The sequence below is a fragment of the Melospiza melodia genome, chromosome Z (assembly GCF_035770615.1).
Source record: "Melospiza melodia melodia isolate bMelMel2 chromosome Z, bMelMel2.pri, whole genome shotgun sequence".
Lineage (NCBI taxonomy): Eukaryota > Metazoa > Chordata > Aves > Passeriformes > Passerellidae > Melospiza > Melospiza melodia.
The window spans coordinates 33,955,909-33,968,105 of NC_086226.1; the positions used below are offsets into that span (position 1 = coordinate 33,955,909).

The 12,197-nt window shown below is 36.0% G+C and overlaps 1 protein-coding gene across 8 annotated transcripts in view; it reads right to left on the reverse strand.

Annotated features, from left to right (window-relative positions):
* The window catches only part of PDE4D (phosphodiesterase 4D), a 540,332-nt gene that overhangs the window by 206,936 nt on the left and 321,199 nt on the right, over nucleotides 1-12,197 (reverse strand). Inside the window, exon 1 of one of the 8 annotated variants that reach the window (XM_063179692.1) lies at nucleotides 9,196-9,276. The exons of the other annotated variants lie outside the window; for them this stretch is intronic. Within the exon in view, the coding sequence (XP_063035762.1) occupies nucleotides 9,196-9,257 (62 nt within the window). The 5' untranslated portion in view covers nucleotides 9,258-9,276. Of the gene's footprint in view, nucleotides 1-9,195; nucleotides 9,277-12,197 lie in introns of those variants that run through there. 8 annotated transcript variants of the gene reach the window in all.

Below are 12,197 nucleotides of genomic sequence, written 5' to 3' on the forward strand. Positions count from 1 at the left end.
TTCAAAGTAAAAGCTGTTAGACAAGGCTGTATTATTATTTGTGGTAATAAAGCAGGACAAATCTTAGCAGCATTCTGCAGCAGGGGGAGCTCCAAGCCAGGCTGTGCGAGCCTGCCTTGCTTCACAGCCAGGAGTCTGATGGGGAAAGGAATGCCAGAGAGAGAGGAATTTGATGGTGAAACAAAAGAACAAAAGTCAGGAAGTAGTTTTTAAACATACGTGAGAGAGAAACAGAAAAGAATTCACCAAGCGTATCTAAAAACATGATCCCAAATACAGATATTATATTGTTGATTAGAATTTTTAGAATATTGCATGAAACAATTAGATAGCTCCTACTTAGAACTATGTCCTGAGGTGGGGAGGAGGCAAAAGAAAAGTCAGTGACAAACATGAAAAGCATTTTGACAGATCCTCTAAAAGAAGAATTTCAGAAAAGCAAATTCTGAATTTATCAGAGATTTCTTCTAACAACAACAAAAGCATGTGAAGAACAAATATCTTCCCTTTCTCCACATGCTTAACAAATTATTTATATCCCAGTAAACTACACTGGATTTTGTTGGTGTCCTCATGTTGATTTAGCCCTTATTTAATTATTAATTCTTTTCAGAACTCTTCTTGCTTTCTTTTTTTAAATGTTTGGGGGTTTTTTGGGTTTCTTTTATCATGATTTTGGCCTTACTCATTAACCTTAGCCTTGGAGCCAGATAATTAAAAAAGAAAAACAAAATCTGAAATTTTAGCTGTTTAAACAATTATCTAGATAAATTTGAGATGTGATAAAGTTCTCAGAATTTATCTCCTGAAACCAAATATTTTATGAAAATCCGAAGTGACAGTGGAAAATTCTTTTGAGAATATTGTGGCCACAAGTCTTTCTCTGCAATACCAGCAAACCTGATTGCAGAGCTAAAAGCAATAGGGCTATTAAGAAACTATGCATCACAGTGTCCTTAAAAAAAATTAAGTTTATATACATATAAAAAAGGCAAAGATAATAAAGGGAAAAAAAAAAAGTAATATGTCCAAAATATTATCATTGTACCCTTTGAAATTAAAAAGTAGTTATTGGTGAAAATTCATCTGAATCAGTATTGGCTTCTTTTTTTTTTTTTTTTTTTTTTTAAATAATGTATACTCCACACAATTCTACTATAGAAAAAAAATCTTGCAAATGGGGACATGAAAAATGAAGAAATTCAAAAAACTATAGCAACAAAAGACTTTTTGATTCATGAGTCAGAGCAAAAGAAAATCTGATACCAGTTGTTTCCCACATTAACTAGGTAATCTTTTATACATTGCAAGGAAATAAGTACAAAATTTAGGAAAATATACAAGGAAAATATACAAAATTTATGAACATCTCAAGATAATTCTATGAACAGCAACAACAATTCTGAATAGGAGACGTTTTGAGCACATGTGTAAGAGGGCAATGACACAGACAATCTATTTATTAAAGTTTCTTATCCTGAAAGTGTCATTTCCTTGCCTCAATAGCTGTGGAAACAGGGAAATGGCCACTAACTTTTAGGCTGTGAAGAGTACGCTGTGAACTGTTCTGTGTGCAGGTGAGGGAACTCCCCACATGGACTCTGCAGTAAATCAGCTGGCATTTGGAAGCTTATCTAGCTATACCTCTCCTGGCAGTAAAATGCTAATGCTAAAATCTTAATTCTAAAAATATTTGGCTTCATGTGAAATCCACTACTGCACCTGACTCTATATTAATCTCACAGCAGACAAACACACAGACCAAGTAAAACACTGTTTCTTGAATATCTTTTACAATTTTATTGCATTAGAATGTATACTATTGCCATCTCTGTTGATTCTCTAGGACAAATTAAGACACAGATTACACACACTGTACTTTTTTAATAACTCTGATAATTTCATTTAACTTCTAACCAGAGACAGTGAGTGGTCCCATAATTCTTGTGCTGTCGGTTTTTCCAACTTTAGACTGCACAGGACTTCAGTGTAAAAATTATGACTTTGCAGCTGAGGCTTAACAGCTTTAGTTTCATCACGGAAGATTTCACCTGCCTAAACCTCCAGTGACTAAGCCAGAATGTCAGTTTTCATGCTAGGTCTTACTTATATTCATCTTATTCACTTTGGGAAGCTACAGCTGTATTGAACTGCTAAGAGCAGTTCTGTCACTGAGAGATAAGCTACCACTTTTAAAATAAAGTTTACAGAGCCTGAAAGAGACATGACAGAAACCCTGGGCCTAATTTACGTAACATATTTACTTCCTTCCTGAGAAATCATACTAAAAAGCTGTTGATAAAATGAACAAAAAGTAGATGCTGCCTGTGCTGAACTGCAAGTGCTGAAAGAGTAAACAGACACAGTTCCTCAACTCTGGCACAGAACTGTGATTAGAGACTAAATTTCCTTATCATCCCCTCCTCTTCCCACCATCCTATACCATTTTCAAGACTGTAAATTTCTTAATAGAAATAAATTAGTAAATTTGGCTTTAAACAGTAAAACTGAAACAAAACAAAACAAAAGTAATGAATCTATCACATATAGGAAAAAGACTGAAAAAAACCCAACATTTTGAATCAATGGCATAAATTTTCTAAATTATATTTTATATTCCAGTAAATTCTACAGGCCCCTGTGAGTTACTGTACTCAATACTCTCGACAAATATATGAGAATGCTGCTCTATCAAAACCTCTAAAACATAACGCAAAAAAACCACAGAAAGTAACTGATCAGCTAGACAAGGGACTCAGTAACAGAAATCTGATTAGCTCTATTGTTTCATATTTTAGCTATTTAAATAACAAAAGATAATTAAAATTAAGATAATAACTTGTAATTTCAAGTTTTTCATATCAGAAAAAGAATGCACAAAGAGCTACTAAAACTCAAGTGCTTTATTACTGTGCCGGAGATCAGAATATTCTGAAATTAAAACCTGGTAATGAAAGGTGTTAGGACTTGCAGAGCCATGGAGCTAAAGATATCAGATGATCAGGTCAAATCTATTTTCTCCCTCACATATGGGGGAAGAAAATCCTGGAAAACCAAGATAAATAAAACAACATTAAAAACGCTGTGATACAGATGTGTGAGAGAGTGAACATGCAAGAGAGAGAAATCGCCAGTTTAAAGATAGCATTTACACCTTTTTAGAACATCAAAGGTAAACTTAAAAAGGAAAATAAACAAGTAACACAAAGTATATTATCAGTTTCTCAAGAAATTTATGCCCTTTTAATAGGTTTCAGAGTGCACTTGAAATAACTTCTTGACTTTATTGATGTCAGTTTCAAGTCTTAGGCTATTTTTCATCAGCAATATCTCACTTAGTTGGATTCCTCTGACCAAGGGTTTGGAGTCTTAAATAAAAGTAAGTGGGCACTAAGATGAAACATGTTTAAATTCATTAGGCAATTCATCACAAGGAAATAAAATTGGCAGATAAAATGCTACAACACTAAGTTGAGAGTAAGGAACTGAATAATTATATAATCTTTCAGCTCTGTCATTACAGATTCTGCAGAGTTGCTATAGTTAGGCTTGCACAAACCTCCTTTAATTTTTTTTCACACACAAAAAATTTGGTACACCTTTGCACTAAGCATCTAATGAGTGGCTTTGTTAAATGGTACAATACACAGCAGTAAGAGAAGGCACAGTTATCTTATTTTTGATCCAAGGTCAGTTCAAACATCACTTTAGAATATGATTCTATGAGCCTGACCAATATGAGGTGGTTCCAGGTTTACCTGGATTTTCTTCTCACAGTCTGTCTCAATCTTCTAGCATTTATTGTGTTCAAAAACAACAATACTGTTGTTCAAAAACAACAAAAAAAACCAGATCATTATGACTTTCCTTGGCAAAATAACCAATCCGATACAGGTTGAAACTGAAAGCTGTATGTTTCATCTATTTTGAGTTTAGCAAAACTTTAGGTAGTGCTTTATGTCATATACACAGCAATTAAACAGGTATGCCTGGGTTAGATTCAATTAATATTTGACTGATATGTTCAAAAGTAAATATAGAAACTTCTGTCATGTAGTAATATCACATCTTGAATAAAGTCCTTTAGACTGTATCACATTTCCCTTATAGTCCTGAAGTAAAGCCTGAAGTGACTAAGAGTTGATTTCATAAGTAGAAAAGTGATGAAAAACATTTAAGACAGATGGATTAACAGGCAATTGATATTGGTAGCCTGTACACTGAGAACAACACTGTGAAAATACACTGATTGATTATTCACCTTGCTCTCTGAGCTTAGACAAGAAACTTGCATAATTTGGAGCCAGGGTGATTTGGCCTAGGTACCATTTTAGATAACGATGCCCAAAACCTGAAACACATTTCCTGCTCATTGGATACCATACACAACAGACCAATTAGGTTACTTAAAATCTTCATAAAGTTTCTGGATGTATGTGATCCTGCATCAAAGCGCTACGTAATGATCTCTTCAGTTACCTTCATCTCTTTCATTCTGATAGAAGTAATAACACCCATTCAATTCAATTTTCAAAATTATTTTTCAGACAATCAATAGGAAAGCTAATTTAAGAATAATGGATGAATATATTAAATATTAAAGGAACTGCTGTAAATTGGGTGATAAATTGAGTAAATTATGTGTATAATCAGAAATTATAGACGAGTAAATATATGTGATTTTTTCAAATTTAAAATGACAACCCTCAACATTTAGCAACCTGAAGGGCCTCCCACTGTTGTCAGCACCTTTATTTTTCTGTATCAATACACACTGTTAGCTGCTGAACACAACAGCAACAACAAATTTAACTCCTATCTCCAAGTCCAAGACTCCACAGAAAAGAAACTGACATAGGCAGACTCTGATAAACGAATACAACCAAGAAAACAAATTAAGATAATAGCATGGTAAGCATGGTAGGGAGCAGGCATAACATCAGAAGTCACGTAATAATTTAGGTTTTCTGTATGTTGTGGTACTGAGAGAGGTATAAAGACTTACCAAAATCCTGTGCAATATTTATCAACAGAGCAGATAACTATTTTATTGAATTTAAATAGGCTTGGTTTACATTCAGCAGTCATAGGATAGCGGTGAAAAAAAAAAAAAAAAGAGAGAAGTAGATAAGCAAATTAATTTTTCATTTCCATTTGACTGCTTCTGAAAATTAATACCTTTTTTTGGATTTTCTTCAGACTGTTCTCATGGAAAATTAAAGTACTGACTGCCAAGCAAGGCACTGGAGATGCTGATTCTCCCCTCCAGTTCAGGTACATAACTTCCTGTATCAAAATCAATACATATTATGCACTTAAATGCACAGCACTGTGGCCAGAACAAATGATGCTGAGAAAAAGGTCACAGATCTTAGGTGTGTTAGCAGGCTATATATAAAAAGAGCTGTCCTTTTGGCACTTTCTTTTTCTCCTTTACTGCAGATATTTGTGATACACAATTTTTTCTTCTGTTTAGTAGTGTTTAATAAGTCACCAGGTGATAATTTTAGATTTGGCCTAATTTTTCAAAGGACAATAGGCTGACAAGTCTCTCAGCTATAACTGTGTGGATACCACTTCAAAATTCATAATTATACATTCAAACTGGAAAATAAAAAGTCCTATAGAATGAGAATGAATGTAAACATGTGACAAACTCAACTACACACAGAAAGCAAGAGTATGAGAAAAGCTTACTTTCATTTCCTCTTTTTATGCAGAAATAATGAAATGAAGAATTACTTGAAATATTCGTTTGACCTTTGCAATTCTTGTTTAAAAAATTCTCAAAGAAGTTCTGGTGAAGCTGTGAGATAAACACATAGCCTAAAAAGTTATGGTGCTAGAAAGTATCATAATAAATAAATGAAGGACTGAATTTAAACTGAAATGTGCTTATGTGACTTCAAAAATTATAATGTCAGAAGTAATTTATTTTGTTGTTTCTTTTCCCCCTCCCAAATAGTTGGATTCAAATTTAGAACGCCTGCCTATAATTCTTTGTGATTGCAATTGATTCCTAGACTATATATGCATAAATAAGATAAATATGCTATATTTACATAATTTTTAAAGATAACAGAATCTGAAGAAAAAAATAACAAGGTTGTCTAAATTCACAATTTTCTAGTAAAATACCGATACAAAGAAAGAAAAGAGTTTCATTCCAAATGCTTTTGCAGCTAATTTAAAGAGAAATGCAAATTCATTTAAAAATAGAGAAGTCTGTGAAACATAATAGAACAATATGAGGAAACCCCCCTGGCACCAATTTACTCAGTCTAGGACTATAAAAGGTGCAGAGAACCTAAGCATACATCCTGCATGTGGTTTTCCTTGGCATTATTTACTTCAGGAAATGTTCCTGCCTGCTGTATAAAGTCTGGCCAGTGTTCACACAGAGCCCTGGGACGCAGGATTATGATGAAATTTTTAACATTATAAAAGGCAGAAAAAGGGCAAGAAAGGGATATTTTCTCTGAAGCCTGCATATTGTTTTTCAGACAGACAAAAAGAAGGAAAATTTAGTCCTGCTAAATAGACTATCACAAAATATGGCACTTGCTCTGCAGAACCATTATGATGTCCATGTTACACATACTGGAGCTGTGTAGAAAACCACTAGTGGGTCCAACCAATGTCACTAACAGGTTAAAAGTACAGAATATTTTTAACAATTCTTTGTATTGCTTTTTAAAGACTTTTTCTCAAACATTTTTTTAAGTCCTTAGCTGTAGGAGATCAATGAGAAAGTTGACATCAGCCTCAGCAGGATCTGATCTTCATAGAAAATTTTAAGATATTATTTATTACTATAAAATCACAATCTGAAAATGCCAAGGCGTTTTCCTGTAGGATGTCAACAATCAGGTACAATTCCACCATAGACATGTTTGAAAGCATAAGGATGTTCAAGCTTCTGGCACAAAGCATAAGACAGAGAACAGCAGAACTGAACTTCAGGGGTGTACAGCTCACAAGCTCAATTAAAAAAGCCTCTAGTCTATCAACGTAGTTCAAATTTCTCTTCAGGATTCACTTGAAATGTCAGCTGTTCCCAAGTAAGAAACAAACATTTTGTACACAAAGTCTATGAGAAACTAAAAGGGGCCTTTTCAAGCAACAGACTGTAGATGCTTTCTACTACATTTTGCAGCTGTCATTTCAAAACCTCACATTCTTGGGTTATTAGATAATTGCCTCCACGTCAGCTATTCTCTGTTCCAGTGTAAAGGTGACTTCCATGCAAAACAAGTCATCTACTTAGATTATTTCAAAGTCAGAAATTATTGCTCTCAGTACTTTTCTTCTTTAACTAATGAATAAACACCATTACTTGACTTATTTCAAACAGCATTTTGTTAAAGCAAACTTCATAATTAATTGTTGTTATAATCTGAAGGACTTCTTGTTTCTCTTCTGATACCTGAATTTTAGGATTTTCTCCATAAGCATATTTTTCCTGTTATTCTTCACAAAGCGTGCATTTTTACTTCCATTTCTTTCTTGTCTTAGAAAGAGAATTTCAAAATTAATGCTATGTGCTTTATAAAATTTACAAGATTTATGACCTTTAATGTTGTTTCTGAATCTTTTTGGGGGAAAAAACCCCATTTTCTCCAGAAAATTTATATGATATGTTGAAGTTCTGCAGGTACAGTTAAAGTAATTCCCTTAATAAAGATTAGTGTGTTCCCATTCAGTCTTTTTATTTCTACTCACCAAGCTTGTCTCCTACCTCACGTTACTTTGCAGCTCTTTCATTTACTGTTGAATACCTAACCCTTTATTTGTGCTGAGTTTCAGATATAATTTACTTTTAAAATTATCACTTCCCAATTTAAAAAGTCATTTTAATTAAAAATGGTGTTTAGACAATTACAAAGATTTCAACAAAAGTACCTTATCAACAGTAGTTCCAGTTTTCTAACAACCAGACATACATGTGTAAATATGCATTTTTATTGTTATCTTCAAGCTTCATACAAAGTGAGAGTAGTATTAACCAGCACGTTTTTCAAGAAAGCTGCAGTATTTCTGCAAAGTTAGTAGGAATTTCATTGTTCATCCTATCACTAAACAGTCTGACAAGACCTTGAATTTCTTTCTAAAACGTCAGCTGAGAAAATAACTGCAAGAATCTCAAGTTTTAGATACATAGCCTGTTCCCAGCATCTCTGGAGAAACTTGAAAATGCCATGCAGTGCTGAGCCCATTTCATATCTGTAGCTGCCCACTGCAGTAGGCCACCACAAATAACAGTGGGGTTCCAGGGAAGCCAGGGAGCTCCCCAGGCTGGCAGGAAAGGAACAAGCTGCTAGGGAAGGACAGTCTGCTGGGACAGACAGCGCGTCTTCTCCTCTTCTGCACACCGAGCTCGAAGGCTGCACCCCCTCACATGACAGGGGAATGTTGAGGGCAGCTCTGTATGTGAACAGCGACTCTTTTAAACTGCAAATTTACTAATACCAGCTCCTCCCAGGCAGTAGCCAGGGAAGCAATTTCATCATTCTAGGGTACAAAGTGCAACTCAGCAGCTGGAACGTATTACAGTTCTTTTGTTCTGGAATACAAACTTCATTACAGAGGAGCCTCAAGCATCAACCCAACAGCAAAGACAGGGATGACAGGCATTTTTGGGGTTTAAATCTAGCAGTATTATATAAAAACTTGGGATTTTTTTTTATTTTTGATCCCTCAAGGCTAAAATACAGTTGATTAAAATTAGTGAGTTCCTCTAGTTTCTTTACACAAAATGAAGGCATTGTTACACACTACCAAATTAATTGGAGAAGTTCCTCTTTCCTCACTGCCTTCACTGCTCAACTTTTTACCACTAAAAAAAAAACAACCAAAAAACCCAGAACCAGAAAAAGGAACATAGAAAACAAAGCAGCAACACAGTCTGTACAAGCAAAGCATATGGTTTACCACTAACTCACTCTCCCTAACGTCTCTCAGGAACTGAACACCCAATTTAAATTTTGCAACTAATATTTTTGCTCTGATCTGATTGCTAAAAAAATTTATTTTAGTTAAGTAATACATTAAAATCAGTATTTTTCTAGGATCAGCAATAGACTTTTCACAGTGTTCATTTTAGAATATTGAGGTCTGGCAGGTTGGTAACATGTACAGACTGAGACCTCCTTTCTCTCTGAGACTAGAAAAAATACTGCTGTATGAACCAATTACCTGGCTGTGATGCTAGCCCGCTGCACAAGTACTTCTGCCAAGTCTTCAGCTCCAGCTACCATGCACTCATTTTTCAAATGCCCAGGCTCAGTTATTTATTCAGGACAGCTCATTTAAATAGCAAAATAATTGGTGGAGTCAGACCACATTTGGCCTCCAGCATTCCTTGGATGTCTGACCTCTAGAAGTGTACAAAAATTTATTACAAAATGTACAAGTCTGGAGAGGGACTGCAGAAGCTATTTGCCTTGACAAGCTTTCTGTCAATGCCAGTTCATGGGTGCTGTCAAAGCCAGAAAGACATTTATCCCTTTTTTTTTTATGAGATGACCAATAACACAGCCACAACAGCTTGTAAAACATCCAATACATTTCCATAAAATGCTTACAAATAGTATTTAGTGGCATCTTAACACAAAGAACTTTTTTCAGATCTCTTTCCATAAAATAGCTTGTAGGGCCATTATCTTACTAGCAATCTCCCATTACAGTTATGACACAATACCCCATTTACTTCTGCTGTGCTTTCCTACAAAATATATTTATTTTTTCAGTACATTTTTTTTACTGTCTTCCTTTCAGGTACATTTTTCTTAGTATATGCTTTTCAAGAAGATTTATCGCTTTAAAAGTGTATATAAAGCAATGCAGAAATTGCTCAAAATGAGTAACAGTAGAACATATAGGTAATGTAATTAATTTCTACACACATTCACAGACACAGAAGAGCAGAGAGCCACGATGGGAGTGGAGAAGTGATACCCCAATAGCACAGTTGCAGAAAAGGAGTCCCCACCTGGCCCCTCCCTGGGGAACTGATGGATAAGCTCCTCACTGACAGACTGCAGGGTTACTGCCATGGGGCATGGGACAAGTTATGGGGTATCAGGAAAGAGCACTTTGGGCCAGGATGAGACAGCATGGGACGTCCAGCGCAGGAAGAAAATAAGGTGGTTTGCAGAGGAACAAGCATGGTAAAATAGAGGGATGAGGGGTTAAAGCAGGTGGTTGGTTTATGTACTGTGCCTTATCCCCAGTCTGTTCTGTCTGCTTACTAAACTGCACACCCTACTCTGTCCCTGGGAAAGGGGCTATCCATTCTATGCCAAAGCAACTGGGGCCAGACAGCTTATAGATGTGTCAGCAACTGGACAAAGTCCCTGCGTATTTTTCCACGACCATCAAGACAGGCTAGCCAGCGAGCAGTCCGAGCGGCACGATGTGCTGCGAGCGAGGCACCTGGAGAAGGCAGCTACCATGGGGTCCAGGTTATAGCTGATCTGTGTGAGTGTCTGAGAGGAAGGCAGCAGAGCCTGCCAGGGGTTGATTGGGTCGGGCCTCAAAGCCTGGTCATGAAGAGATCCAAAATGTGTGTGGGTGTCCGTCTGCACACATGCACACTGACAGAAATGAGGAAACCAGGGACCAGCTGCTGGACACCTAAGTACTGGGACTTCAGTCCAGCCTCTGAGGGAGCCGCCAACATATGTATGTCCCAATAACAGACCTTCGTCCTGATCAGCCAGACGAGGACATGAGATGCAAACAGAGCTGTTTGGGCTTGCCGTGAATGCCAAGTGGTTCTGTCTGTGCTGATATGTGTGGCCATGACCATGATCATGTGCTTATCAGCGCTGCACCCCACTGAGTACCCATGGGCAAGGCAAGCTCATCCAGGCTGGCCCTGACAACACCAACCTGCAGCGCCTCACTTCTTCCACGCATGGATGAAGGTGCAAAATCATTTGCAAAACTGTATGCATTGTTACACTACCAGCCTTTAAAGGAAAATAAACTTTACATCCCATAAAGCTGGAAGGACAATTCAAAAGAGAAACTACTACATTGTTTCAAGAATAAAAATCAGGACAAGTGGAGAATAGAAATAGTTGATGCAATCAAGATTCATGTTGCTGGAAACTTTAGTATCCCTGACTAACTTAGTAAATAAGTATGAATTGTTTACTCCTTCTTTGTTTTTAGCACTATAGAAGAAAGAAGAAAAAAGAATCTGTTCAATCAGATCTTTGGTGGATGGTTTCATTTGAGCTGTGGAGGAGTTTTCAGTAATTAATAGCCAGCTGCACATCCTGATATAATGCCAGATGGGTCCTGCATCATTAAGCATTACTGAAACAAGTTGCTGTTTACCAGGTAATGGTCCAGGAAAATAAATCCTTAGAAAAGCAAAACAGTTTTCTTAAGAGGCAAAGATGTATTTAAGGATTAACCTGGTGGTCATTATTAAATTCCATTTAGGAAAAAGTAACTGCATAAAATACTCTTTCTGGTGCAAATTATTCATATACAAAAGTGACAGAATCTAGTACTAATCTGCATTTATGATTAAAAATAAGTCCTTTTGACAAAAATATAACACTGTTGATCATTAGAATTCCTTGACATTTCTTTTAAGATGCTACTTTTTAGTTATTTATAGATTTGCATAAAATTATTCACACAGCCAGAAATTTTTATATTGGGTAAAAATCCAGCTCACTATTGACATTGTAGTTTTGTAAAACGAGATTTCTGAGCTCCTGTGCCATAATGGGGTACTTACTCTCAGTCATACCCACACTCTTCAAAGCTGACTTCCACAGGCACCTCCCTTAATTTTGGCAGTGCTTGGCTCTGAGCTTTGAAGATGGATTAGTAGAAAGAGCATTCCCAACAGCAAAAAAGTTGATTTGAACAGTATACACATGATGTTGTATATTACTGAAGAACTAGAAATGCTGGACAGTTACTTTCTGAATACTGCAAATTAATTACCCCACATTAACAGACAGTATTTCATGTTCCAAATTCCTATCTGTATAACAGACCTGATGACACCTTGTCAGTGCTGTTACAGCACAGCTTTAAATCTTTCTAAAGCACATAGGTTCTACAGTGGGAAGAGTTCAAGAAGAAATAGGCCTTTTCAAATCTGGTGCAGATTTTAAATTGTTTATTTTGATCAAAAAGTGTTGGGGTGTCGACAGAACAAGAAATATTGG